Source organism: Oncorhynchus mykiss, chromosome 10, assembly GCF_057628025.1.
Source record: "Oncorhynchus mykiss isolate SJ-2025 chromosome 10, ASM5762802v1, whole genome shotgun sequence".
Taxonomy (NCBI): domain Eukaryota; kingdom Metazoa; phylum Chordata; class Actinopteri; order Salmoniformes; family Salmonidae; genus Oncorhynchus; species Oncorhynchus mykiss.
The window spans coordinates 7,718,828-7,737,500 of NC_143031.1; the positions used below are offsets into that span (position 1 = coordinate 7,718,828).

Genomic DNA, 18,673 nt, shown 5'->3' on the forward strand with positions numbered 1-18,673 from the left:
AACCACTAGACTACCCTGCCGCCCCTACACTCTAACCACTAGGCTACCTACCGCCCCTACACTCTAACCACTAGGCTACCCTGCCGCCCCACAATCCGTCAGGCCAGATCATTGAATTTCCATATGACAATAAAAAGCTAGAGTTGGTTCAGTTCAGAGGTAGAAATAGCATTGTTAAGGCCTTACGTTACTACATCCATCTTTGATAGTTTAGATTAGTCAGCTACAGATGGTATAAGTTGACGGCTGTTATCAAGCATTACTATCTGCATGATCAAAAGACTAGAATATTTCCTCAAAATTCCTAAACAAGCGTACTCTGCACCACATCAAAGAAGTTAAACAGGGCCTCCTTCTTCTTCTTCTTCTTCTATTTTTACATAAACCTTCTCCTCTTTCCTATTTGTTTCATTTGAGGGAGCTGCGGCAAAATAACACTTTTAAAGTATTTCAGTGGTTTTCTTTCCCTTGATAACAAGATTCAGAAGTGAGAAGCTCTGCAGGAGTTTGCAGCCTTAAAAGAAACCAAATAGTTTATCCAGCTCATTAGAGAACCCTGGGTGCCTGAGGCTCCGCCCCCGTCCAGCTCATTAGAGAACCCTGGGTGCCTGAGGCTCCGCCCCCGTCCAGCTCATTAGAGAACCCTGGGTGCCTGAGGCTCCGCCCCCGTCCAGCTCATTAGAGAACCCTGGGTGCCTGAGCCTCTGTCCCAATGGAACCTATTCCTTATATAATGCACTACTTATCCAGCTCATTAGAGAACCCTGGGTGCCTGAGGCTCCGCCCCCAAATGGAACCCTATCCCTTATATAATGCACTACTTATCCAGCTCATTAGAGAACCCTGGGTGCCTGAGGCTCCGCCCCCAAATGGAACCCTATCCCTTATATAATGCACTACTTAGGGTTCTGGTAAGTAAAGTAGTGCCCTATATAGGGAATAGGGCTCTGGTAAGTAAAGTAGTGACCTATATAGGGAATAGGGCTCTGGTAAGTAAAGTAGTGCACTATATAGGGAACAGGGCTCTGGTAAGTAAAGTAGTGCCCTATATAGGGAACAGAGCTCTGGTAAGTAAAGTAGTGCCCTATATAGGGAATAGGGCTCTGGTAAGTAAAGTAGTGCCCTATATAGGGAACAGGGTACCATTTGGAATACACACCAAAATACTAAACCTCCATATTACCATTGTACTGCACATGTGCTATGCAAATGCTTAGAGATGGATGGATCATAGTGAGTCAGTATTTAGTTTGTCTTTCTGAAAACTTCAGGTCCCAGATCTGTTTGTGCTGTCTCGGCACCGCAGTGAGGATGGTTAACTCATGCTTATGTAACCTGTGATTGATCTAACCAGTTACGTCTAAGGAATGTTGAGATGGTATGAACCTCCAAGTAAAGCCGGGGGTGGAGAATGTAGAGACAGATTGGACAGATAGATATACAGAGTCAAAAAAAGTACCCTGTAAACACAGGAATAACTCAACCCAGGAATAGCAAAACCCAGGAATAACTAAACCCAGGAATAACTAAACACAAGAATAACTAAACACAGGAATAACTAAACCCAGGAATACCTAAACACAGGAATAACTAAACCCAGGAATAGCAAAACCCAGGAATAGCAAAACCCAGGAATAACTAAACCCAGGAATAACTAAACCCAGGAATAACAAAACACAGGAATAACTAAACCCAGGAATAACTAAACACAGGAATAACTAAACCCAGGAATAACTAAACACAGGAATAACTAAACCCAGGAATAGCAAAACCCAGGAATAACTAAACCCAGGAATACCTAAACACAGGAATAACTAAACACAGGAATAACTAAACACAGGAATAACTAAACACAGGAATAACTAAGCACAGGAATAACTAAACCCAGGAATAACTAAACACAGGATTAACTAAACACAGGAATAACTAAACCCAGGAATAACTAAACCCAGGAATAACTAAACACAGGAATAACTAAACCCAGGAATAACTAAACACAGGAATAACTAAACCCAGGAATAGCAAAACCCAGGAATAACTAAACCCAGGAATACCTAAACACAGGAATAACTAAACACAGGGATAACTAAACACAGGAATAACAAAACACGGGGAATAACTAAACACAGGAATAACTAAACCCAGGAATAACTAAACACTGGAATAAATAAACCCAGGAATAACTTCACGTGCCACAATGGGCACCACTATCCTCCACACTGTCTCCGTCTGCTATTAACATGGTATCTATCATCCACACTGCCTCCCTCTCCGATCAACATGGCATCTATCCTCCACACTGTCTCCCTCTCCTATCGACATGATATCTATCCTCCACACAGTCTCCCTCTCCTATCGACATGGCATCTATCCTCCACACAGTTTCCCTCTCCTATCGACATGGTATCTATCCTCCACACAGTCTCCCTCTCCTATCGACATGGCATCTATCCCCCACACTGTCTCCCTCTCCTATCGACATGGTATCTATCCTCCACACTGTCTCCCTCTCCTATTAACAAGGTATCTATCCTCCACACTGTCTCCCTCTCCTATCGACATGGTATCTATCCTCCACACTGTCTCCATCTCCTATCAACAAGGTATCTATCCTCCACACTGTCTCCCTCTCCTATCAACAAGGTATCTATCCTCCACACTGTCTCCCTCTCCTATCAACATGGTATCTATCCTCCATACTGTCTCCCTCTCCTATCAACATGGTATCTATCCTCCACACGGTCTCCCTCTCCTATCAACATGATGTCCTCCACACTATTCTTCTGTTTAGTTACTCCTGTGCTTGGTTATTCCTGTGCTTGGTTATTCCTGTGTGTAGCTATTCCTGTGTGTAGTTATTCCTGTGTGTAGTTATTCCTGTGCATAGTTATTCCTGTGTGTGGTTATTCCTGTGTGTAGTTATTCCTGTGTGTAGTTATTCCTGTGTGTTGCTATTCCTGTGTGTTGCTATTCCTGTGCGTAGTTATTCCTGTGTGTAGTTATTCCTACATTTGAGTGTAGTTTAGAAGGTAGGACAGGGATTAGTGAGGGGGAGGGCAGGGGGAGATAAAGGAGACTACGTACATCTTGCTCCTTGTCTCCCTCGACCGCGTGGCTGTGGTTGAGTCTGCCTGCCTTGCCGTTGCAGCCGCGGTCGCGGTGGTGATGCCCGTTGTGCCACGTGACAGGACCGTCAGGACCGGGGGACGGAGACGGGGACGGGCTCACACAGGCCTTGTGTCCTTCTGTCTTGTGCTTGGAGTTGGGCCTGGAAAGACAGACAGACAGGAGTACTTGAACAAACCGGCCGCAATGCTATAATATTGTACAGTACAGTTTAAAGGCCCAGTGCAGTCTATATATATATACTTCAACACTGTGAAGTTGAAATATTATTGCGAAAATGATGAAAATGCCCTTTATGTGTAAGAGCTGTTTGAAAAGACGGCCTGGAATGTCAGCCTGTTTTGGAGGGATGGAGTTTTGGCCTGCCTGGTGACACCAGGCGATAAATTGGTTAATAGACCAATAAGAAAGAGAGTCCTAAACCTCTCGGCCAATAACAGCTAATTTCAGTTTTCCCCTCCCCACTCAGACCACTCCCACAGAGTCGTAGCAAAATTCTTGTTTGAGAAATTGCTCTTTGATAAGAAGCTATTTGGTTTTGGGGGGGGGGGGGGATTTTAATCGGAACCAATCACAGGAAGGTACTTAATTGTTACCCAGAAATGATTTGATATGGAGATAAAAACGGCTGCATTGGACCTTTAATAAATAGTACAGTACAAACTGTAAAGAGTACTGAACAAACCTGCTGAAATGACTTAGACTCAAGAGTACAGTACCAGTCAAAGGTTTGGACACACCTACTCATTCAGGGGTTTTATTTATTTTTACTATTTTCTACATTGTAGAATAATAGTGAAGACATCAAACAAAAAAGTGTTAAACAAATCAAAATAAATGCCATATTTGAGATTCTTCAAAGTAGCCACCCTTTAGCTTTGCACACTCTTGGCATTCTCTCAACCAGCTTCCCCTGGAATGCTTTTCCAGCAGTCTTGAAGGAGTTCCCACATATGCTGAGCACTTGTTGGCTGCTTTTCTTTCACTCTGCGGTCCAACTCATCCCAAACCATCTTAATTGGGTTGAGGTCGGGTGATTGTGGAGGCCAGGTCATCTGATGCAGCACTCCATCACTCTTTTTCTTGGTCAAATAGCCCTTACACAGCCTGGAGGTATGCTGGGTCATTGTCCTGTTAAAAAACAACTGATAGTCCCAATAAGCGCAAACCAGATGGGATGGCGTATCGCTGCAGAATGCTGTGGTAGCCATGCTGGTTAAGTGTGCCTTGAATTCTAAATAAATCACAGACAGTGTCACCAGCAAAGCACCATCCCACCTCCTCCTCCATGCTTCACGGTGGGAAATACACATACGGAGATCATCCGTTCATCTACTCTGTGTCTCACAAAGACACAATGGATGAAACCAAAAATCGCACATTTGGACTCATCAGACAAAAGGACAGATTTCCACCGATCTAATGCCCATTGGTTGTGTTTCTTGGCCCAAGCAAGTCTCTTCTTATTATTGGTGTCCTTTAGTAGTGGTTTCTTTACAGAAATTTGACCATGAAGCCCTGACTCACGCAGTCTCATCTGAACAGTTGATGTTGAGATGTGTCTGTTTACTTGAACTCTGAACCATTTATTTGGCCTGCAATTTCTGAGGCTGGTAACTCTAATGAACTTATCTTCTGCAGCAGAGGTAACTCTGGGTCTTCCTTTCCTGTGTCGGTCCTCATGAGAGACAGTTTCATCATAGCACTTGATGGTTTTTGCGACTGTCCTTGAAGAAATTTTCCGTATTGACTGACCTTCAAGTCTTAAAAGTAATGGACTGTCGTTTCTCTTTGATTATTTGAGCTGCTCTTGCCATAATATGGACTTGGTCTTTTACCAAATAGGGCTATCTTCTGTATACCACCCCTACCTTGTCACAGCACAACTGATTGGCTCAAACACATTAAGAAGGAAAGAAATTCCACAAATTATATTTTAAGAAGGCACACCTGTTAATTGAAATGAAACATTGTGAAGCTGGTTGAGAGAATGCCAAGAGAATACAAAGCTGTCATCAAGGCAAAGGGTGGCTACCTTGAAGAATCTAAAATATAATAAAATATAATATATAATAAATATATACATATATTTTGATTTGTTTAATACTTTTTTTTTGGGGGGGGGGGGGGGGGGGGGGGGGGGGGGTTCTACATGAACAGATATTTCACAGTTTTGATGTCTTCTCTATTATTCTACAATGTAGAAAATAGTAAAAATAAAGAAAAACCCTTGAATGAGTAGGTGTTCTAGAACCCTGGAATGAGTAGGTGTGTCCAAACGTTTGACTGGTACTGTATTTTGTACTAGCTATAGGCAGTTATAGACTCTAGAGTATAGTGTATAACCTTTTTAAACATGTTCAAGTCAGTCATAATATTTTCATTCTGACCATATAAGAATCACACACGTCTAGCAGAGCTGTTGCAAACCTTAGATGTCGATACATCAGTAGACCAAAAGAAGTCTGATTAAAAGCATGTATCTAAGGGTGGGGTTGGGAGCCACCATGGGGGGGGGGTCCCTACCTGCCGAGGGACTTGGAAGGGCTGTGGCCTGTGGAGGAGAGTGATGCACTGTGGGAGCTACAGCAGCTGCCTCTACGCTGAGACGTCCTACTGGGGGACTCTAATGGGGACCTGTTGGACACACACACACACACACACACACACATATATATATATATATATATATATATATATATATATATATATATATACAGACGCGCGCACACACACACACGCACACACACAAGCACACAAGCATTTGGACAGACACACACAAACGCAAGCACACACAAACATTCGGACAGACGCACACACGCACAAACACACGCAAATAACATGATCACTGTGGTGGACTGGTCACTGTGGTGGACTGGTCACTGTGGTAGAATGGTCACTTTGGTAGACTGGTCACTGTGGTAGAATGGTCACTTTGGTAGACTGGTCACTGTGGTAGAATGGTCACTGTGGTGGACTGGTCACTGTGGTAGAGTGTTTATTTTGATTGGCGATTTCCTGCATTTATCAAAAATCCCATCAGGTAGTCTGATTTCAGATATTTCCATGTAAACAGGATTATTATGGCTATTGTTCTTCTTGCAAAGCATGTTATCATTTTTTTTTTAAACAAGATGTTATATTAATCTGTCTATAATTACATTATTGTGTGCATGTTACCGTGCTCAATGAAACAGACTGAGATCATATCACATTCAAGCTTGTGACATGCATCACAATATGGTTCACAGCGCTGTCTGGTTTTTAAACCGACAGCTGTTACGCCCCCTTCCCTCCCACTAATTGGGAAACTTTTGCACATTTGTTGTTGCCTGAGTGAGAGAAATGCTGTAAATTAAATCGAGAGGAGTCGGTGTTCTAAAAGATGAGCCATTAGCATTTTATACTAAATACATACCTCTTCGATGTCATTTCAAGCAAACCACACCCTGCACTTCACATTTCCATATTTGAAAACATAGGTACATTTACAGTATCAATGTTTTTGATCGCTATGTTTGAGCCAACGTTACAAAGATGACATGCGTCTATGTTTGAGCCAACGTTACAAAGATGACATGGGTCTATGTTTGAGCCAACGTTACAAAGATGACATGGGTCTATGTTTGAGCCAACGTTACAAAGATGACATGGGTCTATGTTTGAGCCAACGTTACAAAGATGACATGGGTCTATGTTTGAGCCAACGTTACAAAGATGACATGGGTCTATGTTTGAGCCAACGTTACAAAGATGACATGGGTCTATGTTTGAGCCAACGTTACAAAGATGAAATGGGTCTATGTTTGAGCCAACGTTACAAAGATGACATGGGTCTATGTTTGAGCCAACGTTACAAAGATGACATGGGTCTATGTTTGAGCCAACGTTACAAAGATGACATGGGTCTATGTTTGAGCCAACGTTACAAAGATGACATGGGTCTATGTTTGAGCCAACGTTACAAAGATGACATGGGTCTATGTTTGAGCCAACGTTACAAAGATGACATGGGTCTATGTTTGAGCCAACGTTACAAAGATGACATGGGTCTATGTTTGAGCCAACGTTACAAAGATGACATGGGTCTATGTTTGAGCCAACGTTACAAAGATGACATGGGTCTATGTTTGAGCCAACGTTACAAAGATGACATGGGTCTATGTTTGAGCCAACGTTACAAAGATGACATGCGTCTATGTTTGAGCCAACGTTACAAAGATGACATGGGTCTATGTTTGAGCCAACGTTACAAAGATGACATGGGTCTATGTTTGAGCCAACGTTACAAAGATGACATGGGTCTATGTTTGAGCCAACGTTACAAAGATGACATGGGTCTATGTTTGAGCCAACGTTACAAAGATGACATGGGTCTATGTTTGAGCCAACGTTACAAAGATGACATGGGTCTATGTTTGAGCCAACGTTACAAAGATGACATGGGTCTATGTTTGAGCCAACGTTACAAAGATGACATGGGTCTATGTTTGAGCCAACGTTACAAAGATGACATGGGTCTATGTTTGAGCCAACGTTACAAAGATGACATGGGTCTATGTTTGAGCCAACGTTACAAAGATGACATGGGTCTATGTTTGAGCCAACGTTACAAAGATGACATGGGTCTATGTTTGAGCCAACGTTACAAAGATGACATGGGTCTATGTTTGAGCCAACGTTACAAAGATGACATGGGTCTATGTTTGAGCCAACGTTACAAAGATGACATGGGTCTATGTTTGAGCCAACGTTACAAAGATGACATGGGTCTATGTTTGTCGTATCGTGAAGAAAATGTGCCACGGAACATGCTCTTGAATGACCTCATGAGGACTCCATTCTATGCCCCAAATACAGAGACTAACACTGCAAGATCACATTATAGAACTTAGCTAACCGTGTTGGCAATAGCTAGCCATGTTGGCAATAGCTCGCCATGTTGGCAATAGCTCGCCATGTTGGCAATAGCTAGCCATGTTGGCAATAGCTAGCCATGTTGGCAATAGCTCGCCATGTTGGCAATAGCTCGCCATGTTGGCAATAGCTAACCATGTTGGCAATAGCTAGCCATGTTGGCAATAGCTCGCCATGTTGGCAATAGCTAGCCATGTTGGCAATAGCTCGCCATGTTGGCAATAGCTCGCCATGTTGGCAATAGCTAGCCATGTTGGCAATAGCTAGCCATGTTGGCAATAGCTCGCCATGTTGGCAATAGCTCGCCATGTTGGCAATAGCTAGCCATGTTGGCAATAGCTCGCCATGTTGGCAATAGCTCGCCATGTTGGCAATAGAAGAAGCTTTCAAGTGATGCCCACTTGAACCAGATTGTGATTTATAATGGACCGTTTTTGGATTGCCTAAACAACAACAGTAATTGGAGCGGCAGGGTAGCCTAGTGGTTAGAGCGTTGGACTAGTAACCGAAAGGTTACAATATAGATTCTCAGAGCTGACAAGGTCGTCGTTCTGCCCCTGAACAGACAGTTAACCCACTGTTCCTAGGCCGTCATTGAAAATAAGAATTTGTTCTTAACTGACTTGCCTAGTTAAATAAAGGTTAAAATATAATAATAATTGTGTAATGGTGCGGACGCAGGGCTGTGTTCCAAACAAAAAACGACAAGCTTCCTTCAGTTCCTCAATGAGAAAACTAGGAGAGGTAAAAACACCTTATAGTTGAAGGCTCTTTCCTTGAGTCACATGGTCATAGCACTATTACAGCAACCACGTTAGTTGTTAATTATCTTTAGACACTCAACGCTTTAGACACTCAAACGAAATGTATCGCTTTGTTTGTGGACTTGTCAAAATCTTTTGATTCCGTTGATCATGTTATTTTATTGAATAAGTTGTCCTCTGAAAGGCCTGAGCTCTGATGCCTGTTCATGGTTTCATCATTATCTTAGTGACAGAACTCAGGCCATCGTGACTGGATGGGGTTAAGTCCGAGTTTGTTGACGTGAATAAAGATGTACCACAGGGTTCGATTTTATATAAACACCATTGGTCAATCTGTAAAAAAAATGTGAAACTTCATCTATATGCGGATGATATGCGGAATCGCTGCAGAATGCCATCCCATCTGGTTTACGCTAAGTGGGACTATAATCTGTTTTTCAACAGGACAATGACCCAACACACCTCCAGGCTGTGTAAGGGATATTTGACCATGAAGGAGAGAGATGGAGTGCTGCATCAGATGACCTGGCCTCCACAATCACCCGACCTCATCCCAAATGAGGTGAAGGAGAATGAAGGAAAAGCAGCCAATAAGTGGGAACTCCTTCAAGACTGCTGGAAAAGCATTCCAGGGGAAGCTGGTTGAGAGAATGCCAAGAGTACGCAAAGCTGTCATCAAGGCAAAGGGTGGCTACTTTGAAGAATGTAAAATATATTTGGATTTGTTTAACACTTTTTTGGTTACTACATGATTCCATATGTGTTATTTCGTAGATTTGATTTCTTCACTATTATGCTACAATGTAGAAAATAGTAAAAAATAAATAAACCCTTGAATGACATAGATGTGTCCAAACTTTTGACTGGTACTGTAAATGCTGTGTATAATGTGTATTTTTATGTTGTATCATACAGGACACATTTGGAAAAGAGAACTAGTTTGCAAATGTCTTAGTTATCAAAAATATATTATTATATATTTGTTTTATAATCAAGTGCATTGAAATTACTTAGGAAATATGCACAGTTTGGACAGGTGTCTGGTCACTTAGCAACACCAGTTAGAGTTCTATCTCAAACCCACAGTTTGGAGAGCTGTTTGGTCACTTAGCAACACCAGTTAGACCTCTCACTCAAACCCATAGTTTGGAGAGGTGTTTGGTCACTTAGCCACACCCGTTAGAGATCTAACTCAAACCCACAGTTTGGAGAGGTGTTTGACCAATTAGACACCAGTTAGACCGCTCACTCAAACCCATAGTTTGGAGAGGTGTTTGGTCACTTAGCAACACCAGTTAGACCGCTCTCTCAAACCCACAGTTTGGAGAGGTGTTTGGTCACTTAGCAACACCAGTTAGACCGCTCAATGAAACCCACAGTTTGGAGAGGTGTTTGGTCACTTAGCAACACCAGTTAGAGTTCTAACTCAAACCCACAGTTTGGAGAGGTGTTTGGTCACTTAGCAACACCAGTTAGAGTTCTAACTCAAACCCACAGTTTGGAGAGGTGTTTGGTCACTTAGCAACACCAGTTAGACCGCTCAATGAAACCCACAGTTTGGAGAGGTGTTTGGTCACTTAGCAACACCAGTTAGAGTTCTAACTCAAACCCACAGTTTGGAGAGGTGTTTGGTCACTTAGCAACACCAGTTAGAGTTCTAACTCAAACCCACAGTTTGGAGAGGTGTTTGGTCACTTAGCAACACCAGTTAGACCGTTCACTGAAACCCTTGTCATAGTTTTGTATTATATTGCACCTACTCCAACATGTCATTGAATATTCTTATTATGTTACTGAATATATCCAAAGTATTTTCACATTTCATTATTGACAATATGTTGTGAAAAGTACAGGAAATGTCAAATTCACATCAATTCAACAGAGTGATGTTTTGGATTCAGTCTTGTGTCAGGTGAACTGATGTGCCCTCACCTTTTGGTCTGATCATTTCCCCATAATGTCCATAGTGTTTTCTTAACCATGGTCGTGCATATGCTTCTTATGGTTCTTCTGTTAGAAACATTTCAATTTGGCCCTATCCATATAGACCTATATTTCCATGAGTGTAAGGGGTTAAGTCTACGGAACATCTAACCTATAACAGTCTGACGTGTCCATTATTGTAGGTTGGATTATATTTCTAAAAAAAGGGGAATCCTTACCTCTTTCTGGTTTTGTCTTTCTGTTTGTTCTTCGGACTACCCGATCTGTAAAAGGAAACAGGTTGGTGTATTTCCATTAAGCAGGTTAAAAGGGTACAGTACTTTCGGAAGGTATTCATCAACCATTGACTTTTTACAAATTTTATTGTATTTACAACATGAATTCAAAATGGATGAAATCATTTTTTTTATCTCCCTCACGCATCTACACACAATACCCCAGTTGAATTGGCCCACAGGTGAACTCCAAGTTGGCGTGACCTCTCAAGGAGGATCAAAAGGACATTGGATGCACCTGAGCTCAATTTGGAGTTTCAAAGCATGTGAAAAATGTGTTTTTCATTTTCAAATAAATTAATAAATACAATTTTGTTTATGTAATCCATTTTGAATTCAGGCTGTGAAATAAGTGAAGGGGTATGAATACTGTGTGTGAAATTTAGTTACATTCACTGAGTCTGAATGTAAGGCTACATATGTGAGGTGCACAATGTGCCATATTTATCTGCATACCCACCTGTATCTCCTCTTTCTCCTATGACCAGACGTCGACCTACAGAGAGAGAGAGAGAGAGAGAGAGAGAGAGAGAGAGAGAGAGAGAGAGAGGAGAGAGAGAGAGAGAGAGAGAGAGAGAGAGAGAGGGAGGGAGAGAGAGAGAGAGAGAGAGAGAAAGAGGGAGAGAGAGAGAGAGAGAGAGAGAGAGAGAGAGAGAGAGAGCGAGAGAGAGAGAGAGAGAGAGAGAGAGAGAGAGAGAGAGAGAGAGAGAGAGAGGGGAGAGAGAGAGAGAGAGAGAGAGAGGAGAGAGAGAGAGAGAGGAGAGAGAGAGAGAGAGAGAGAGAGAGAGAGAGAGAGAGAGAGAGAGAGAGAGAAAGAGAAACCTCTGTTACTCACGCACAACTCAGGTTGACCTGAACACATCTCTAAAAACAGATCAATTAAAGGGGATATAGGCTCATTCCTCAACACTTGACTGACAACACACTGACTACACAAAGTCCTTCGTACTGTACAGAATGTTCACACTACTGTTGCCATGGTGATTAGTCAGCCAACAATAGCTATTATTTCCCCCTCTTTTTATACTATTAATAGAAGAAGAAGAAGAACCGGACAAATGACCTGCAGTTAGTTGGAGACGGAGGAGACTGAAATGAAAACATGCTTAAAGTACTTTAGCTTCCTCTTTCAAAAAATAAATAAAAAATTGGTTTCGTGAATCATGGATGACTCTGTCATTTGTTAACAAGTTTCTGTAAATTATTTTAGATAACATTTCTATGTTGGAAATAAAAAATATTATTCGGTGCATTTTCACCCATATTTTTTAAATAATAGATTACACCTGATCTTTCTTGAGAAAGTTCCTCCATTTATTTTTGTTTTTCCTCTAACTTATTGTGTGTCTCTTTGTTACAGCATTTGTTACTATCTATCTGTAGTTAGTTTTTGTTTTTAAAGATGTTACAGGAATTAAATTCCTTTATGTTTTATTCAACTAATTCAATTCAACACTCCGTCCACTCCTAAGAATTTGTAAGACCCTTATTTGCATAAAATGGACAGAGACCAGTCTCAAAATCAATGAGTAGCGGTTAATTCTGGAGAGTACTGAACACGATACAGTTTACCACAGGTTATAAACTGAAAATGACGTCATTCGTTTTCTAACTGTCCCGTCTCTTCTCCCACCCTGGTACAAAGGCAGTATCTCAAGCCTTCCCACATCGTCTCCCTACCAATTTAATATAATTTATGACCGAGCCAGGAGCCTTCCTGTGTAGATAAGCATTCTAGCCAGTCTGACGATAAGTTCATTCATTTCTACCAAGGAGCAGACAGTCATTGTTCTAATTCTTGATTATATTTACACGCATTATATTCAGTACTAAGATTAAAAGAAAATTCATACATCTATACAGTAACATAATAGTATTCTGATTAGTCAGTCCTGATTGAAATGTTTACATAATTAGTCATTATAGATTAAAAAAAATCCCTCAACAAAAGATGAGCATTGAATTGCATGACCTCTAAAGGCACTTCTAAAAGTGTCCCCATACAATACGGGGATCTGCTGTAACTATATCATGTAGGAAAAAATGATTCTGTCTTGGTTATTCATCCAGATTAAAATGTTGATTATCCTTGTCCTTTTGACTTAAATCTATTTCAACATCTATGGCAAAACCTGAAGAGGGTTGGCAAGCAATGATCAACAACCAATTGGAAAGAGCTTGAAGAATTTAGAAAAGAATAATGGGCAAATGTTGCTCAATCCAGGTGTGGAAAAAGCTCTTACAGACTTACCCAGACAGACTCAATTGCTGTCAAAGGTGCTTCTACAAAGTATTGACTCGGGGGGGTGTGAATTCTTATGTAAATTAGATGTTTCTGTATTATATTTGTGTATCAATAATTTCCTAACATGAAAAAAAAACAAACAAACACATGTTTTTACTTTGTCATTACGGGGTATTGTGTGTGAGAGAAAAAAAAATGATTTAATACATTTTGAATTCAGGCTGTAACAATAGAATGTGGACTAAGTCCGGGTGCATTAATAGTTTATGAAGGCACTGTATAATACAAAACACAGAGCACTGATCTAATGTAGTGTACTATCTAGGTACTAGGGCTCTGATCTAAAGTAGTGCTCTAAATAGGGAATAGGGCTCTGATCTAAAGTAGTGCTCTAAATAGGGAATAGGGGCGCTCTGGTCTAAAGTAGTGCACTATATAGGGAATAGGGCTCTGGTCTAAAGTAGTGCTCTAAATAGGGAATAGGGGCTCTGGTCTAAAGTAGTGTACTATATAGGGAATAGGGCTCTGGTCTAAAGCAGTGCTCTAAATAGGGAATAGGGGCTCTGGTCTAAAGTAGTGCACTATATAGGGAATAGGATGCCATTTGGGTTGCAGATATGTTGTTGTCCTAATTGTCCCTAGAATTTTTAAGCAAACAGCTGGAGGCAGGGCTTTCTCCTATAGAGCTCCATTTTTATGGAACGGTCTGCCTACCCATGTGAGAGACGCAAACTCGGTCTCAACCTTTAAGTCCTTACTGAAGACTCATCTCTTCAGTGGGTCATATGATTGAGTGTAGTCTGGCCCAGGAGTGGGAAGGTGAACGGAAAGACTCTGGAGCAACGAACCGCCCTTGCTGTCTCTGCCTGGCGGGTTCCCCTCTCTCCACTGGGATTCTCTGCCTCTAACCCTATTACAGGGGCTGAGTCACTGGTTTCATTTTTGATTTGATTTGTTCCACCAGAGAAAACAGACTGGGGACTATAGAGGCCTGTTGTGTTCTAGTGGGACTCATTTATTTGACTCCCAACATGGGCACTATAGAGGCCTGTTGTGTTCTAGTGGGACCCATTTATTTGACTCCCAACATGGGGACTGTAGAGGCTTGTTGTGTTCTAGTGGGACTCATTTATTTGACTCACACCATTCTCAGACACAACCATTCCCTGATACTGTTCTGCTTACTAACTCTCTCGTCCTTCTCCTCCCTCCTTTTCTCCAAATTGAAGAAATATACAGTGCTATCCTTTAAAATGGAGCCCCAGCCAAAGAGAACTCAACCGTCTGAGCTGTTGTTACTGTACTGGTGGGAACACTAACGCCTCGGATTGTTAAAAAAGCTCCCCTCACCCCTCCAATTCCCCAACAGATATAGACAGTAGAGTGCTTCACGGGAGGCCACTCTAGGGACTCACCCACCACCTTGTTCTCCCCTTACTTAACCTTACATTATTTATCTATAGACAACACCTGCAATGCAGTGGATCTATGGAGAAATATGAGTAGAGGATAGAGAGGCAAAAGAGGGGAGGTTTTATAAGTGGGAGGAGGGTTGAGGTGTTGGAGATGTGTGGGGGGCAGTGATGCTCAGCAATTTGGTCAGAGGCTCATTTTTCTTGTTTTGCAGCTACCATATAGGTTTGGTTATTAGAGGAATGAGTTTAGCCCCCGAGAGAGAGAGAGAGAGAGAGAGAGAGAGAGAGAGAGAGAGAGAGAGAGAAGAAAATGTGCTCTTTAGAATAGCTTATTGTCATTTTCCTATTCCTGGGCAGTATTTTTCTATGCTGAGCTCTCTTTCTCCCTCATCTCTTTCCATTCTCTTTCTCCTCCTCTCTCTCCATTTTCTTTCTCCTTCTCTCCATTCTCTTTCCATTCTCTTTCTCCTTCTCTCTATCCATTTTCTTTCTCCTTCTCTCCATTCTCTTTCTCCTTCTCTCCATTCTCTTTCCATTCTCTTTCTCCTTCTCTCTCTCCCTTTCTCATTCTCTCTCTCCATTCTCTTTCTCCTTCTCTCTCTCTCCATTCTCTTTCTCCTTCTCTCCATTCTCTTTCTCCTTCTCTCTCTCCCTTTCTCATTCTCTCTATCCATTTTCTTTCTCCTTCTCTCCATTCTCTTTCTCCTTCTCTCCATTCTCTTTCCATTCTCTTTCTCCTTCTCTCTCTCCCTTTCTCATTCTCTCTCTCCATTCTCTTTCTCCTTCTCTCTCTCTCCATTCTCTGTCTCCTTCTCTCCATTCTCTCTCTCCATTCTCTCTCCTTCTCTCCATTCTCTTTCTCCTCCTTCTCTCTCTATTCTCTCTCCTTCTCTCCATTCTCTTTCTCCTTCTCTCTCTCTATTCTCTTTCTCCTTCTTTCTCCATTCTCTTTCTCCTTCTTTCTCCATTCTCTTTCTCCTTCTCTCTCTCCATTCTCTTTCTCCTTCTCTCTCTCTATTCTCTTTCTCCTTCTTTCTCCATTCTCTTTCTCCTTCTTTCTCCATTCTCTTTCTCCTTCTCTCTCTCCATTCTCTTTCTCCTTCTCTCTCTTTATTCTCTTTCTCCTTCTTTCTCCATTCTCTTTCTCCTTCTCTCCATTCTCTTTCTCCTTCTCTCTCGCCATTCTCTTTCTTCTTATCTCTCTCTATTCTCTTTCTCCTTCTCTCTCCATTCTCTTTCTCCTCCTCTCTCTCCATTCTCTCCATCCTTACCAATATCCTTATCAATATCCCTATCAACATCCTTATCAATATTCTCACCAATATCCCTATCAATATCCTTATCAATATCCTTACCAGTATCCTTATCAACATCCTTACCAATATCCTTATCAACATCCTTGCCAATATCCTTATCAATATCCTTATCAATATCCTCATCAATATCCTTATCAATATCCATATCAATATCCTTACCAGTATCCTTATCAATATCCTTACCAGTATCCTTATCAATATCCTTATCAATATCCTTACCAGTATCCTTATCAACATCCTTACCAATATCCTTATCAACATCCTTACCAGTATCCTTATCAATATCCTTACCAATATCCCTATCAACATCCTTACCAATATCCTTATCAATATCCCTATCAATATCCTTATCAATATCCTTATCAATATCCCTATCAATATCCTTATCAATATCCTTATCAATATCCTTATCAATATCCTTACCAATATCCTTACCAGTATCCTTATCAATATCCTTACCAATATCCTTATCAATATTATATTATTTTATTGTCTGGAAATGATTGCTTATGTGTGGTTCCTGTACTATTTGGGTCTATAGGATAGCTTGAGTTGGGTATTTCTGAGTGCTTTGTCGACACCAACGTTACATTTTCCATCCCAGCTTTTTCTGGGACAGTGTGAAGTGTCCTGTGGTAAGATGGACCCCTTTTCCCTGTTACGCTGTCACGTTCTGACCTCTATTTCTGTTTTGTATTTATTTAGTATGGTCAGGGCGTGAGTTGGGTGGGCAGTCTATGTTTGTTTTTCTATGTTTTGGGGCATTTCTATGTTTTCGGCCTAGTATGGTTCTCAATCAGAGGCAGGTGTCATTAGTTGTCTCTGATTGAGAATCATACTTAGGTAGCCTGGGTTTCACTGTGTGTTTGTGGGTGATTGTTCCTGTCACTGTGTTTGTTGTCACAGGATAGGCTGTATAGGTTTTTCACGTTCCGTTTGTTGTTTTGTAGATTTAAGTTGTTTCATGTATCGTTCATTTTCCATTAAAGAACATGAATAACCACCACGCTGCTTTTTGGTCCGCTTCTCCTCCTACAGACGAACGTCGTTACAGAATCACCCACCACAAAAGGACCAAGCGGCGTGGTAACGGGCAACAGCAACAGCAGCAGCAGGAGAAGGAACAGAGGCAGCAGCAGCAGGAACAGCAACAGCGAGATCAGGATTTTGGGACATGGGAGCAGAATCTGGACTACACAACTTGGGAGGAGATAGACAGGTGGGCGGTCGACCCAGGGAGAGTGCCGGAGCCCGCCTGGGATTCCATGGAACAGTGCGCGGAAGGTTACAGGAGAATGAGGTTGGCGAAGCAAGCACGGCGGCGCGGACGGAAGCCCGAGAGTCACCCCCAAAAATTTCTTGGGGGGGGGCACAGGGGGAGTGTGGCAGAGTCAGGAGTCAGACCTGAGCCAACTCCCCCCGTTTATCGTGAGGAGCCAAGGAGGAGCTCAGAACCAGAGCTGGTGTTGGAGGTGAGCGACGCAGAGACTGTGAAGGAGTTAATGGGGAAATTGGAGGAGAGAGATATGAGGGATTTGCTGGTTTGGTGCATGAGGCACGACATTCGCCCGACGGAGCGTGTCAGGGATTTAATGGCACCGGGGTCAGCTATCCATACTCATCCTGAGGTGCGTGCGAGGGGTCTGGTGAAGACTGTGCCAGCCTCACGCACCAGGCCTCCTGTGCATCTCCCTAGCCTTGCACGTCCTGTGCCATCTCAGCACTACAGTGCTCCTAGCAGTGCTAACTGTGGCGGGCATGGTGCTGGTCAGGCACCGTGTTATGCAGTTGTTCGCACGGTGTCCCCAGTACGCGTGCTTAGCCCGGTGCGCTACATCCCAGCTCCCTACATCTGCCGGGCTAGGGTGAAGATCCAGCCAGGGCGGTTGGTGCCAGCCCTGCTCTCAAGATCTCCAGTACGCCTTCACGGTCCGGTCTATCCGTCACCACCTCCACGCACCAGCCCTCCGGTGGCAGCCCCCCGTACCAGGCTGTCTCTCCGGCCCATCCTTACTGGGGCTTCCTCCTCTCCAGCGCTGCCGGAGCCTCCCACCTGTCCGGCGCCTCTGCCGGAGCCTCTCGCCTGTCCGGCGCCGCTGCCGGAGCCTCCCGCCTGTCCGGCGCCGCTGCCGGAGCCTCCCGCCTGTCCGGCGCCGCTGCCGGAGCCTCCCGCCTGTCCGGCGCCTCTGCCGGAGCCTCCCGCCTGTCCGGCGCCTCTGCCGGAGCCTCCCGCCTGTCCGGCGCCGCTGCCGGAGCCTCCCGCCTGTCCGGCGCCGCTGCCGGAGCCTCCCACCTGTCCGGCGCCTCTGCCGGAGCCTCCCGCCTGTCCGGCGCCTCTGCCGGAGCCTCCCGCCTGTCCGGCGCCGCTGCCGGAGCCTCCCGCCTGTCCGGCGCAGCTGCCGGAGCCTCCCGCCTGTCCGGCGCCTCTGCCGGAGCCTCCCGCCTGTCCGGCGCCAGCTGAGCTTCCCGTCTGCCCAGCGCCAGCTGAGCTTCCCGTCTGCCCAGCGCCGCCAACGCCGCCCGTCTGCCCAGCGGCGCCAGCGCCGCCCGTCTGCCCAGCGGCGCCAGCGCCGTCCGTCTGCCCAGCGCCGCCAGTGCCGCCCGTCTGCCAGGAGCCGCCAGTGCCGCCCGTCTGCCAGGAGTCGCCAGTGCCGCCCGTCTGCCAGGAACC

The 18,673-nt window shown here is 43.7% G+C and overlaps 1 protein-coding gene across 1 annotated transcript in view; it reads right to left on the reverse strand.

Moving 5' to 3' along the window:
• The window catches only part of LOC110533304 (serine/arginine repetitive matrix protein 3), a 186,579-nt gene that overhangs the window by 27,401 nt on the left and 140,505 nt on the right, over positions 1-18,673 (reverse strand). Inside the window, exons 7-10 of the mRNA XM_036989600.2 lie at positions 11,487-11,522; positions 10,970-11,014; positions 5,653-5,763; positions 3,085-3,268 (exon numbers count right to left, since the gene is read on the reverse strand). Coding sequence (XP_036845495.2) covers positions 3,085-3,268; positions 5,653-5,763; positions 10,970-11,014; positions 11,487-11,522 — 376 coding nt within the window. The remainder of the gene's footprint in view (positions 1-3,084; positions 3,269-5,652; positions 5,764-10,969; positions 11,015-11,486; positions 11,523-18,673) is intronic.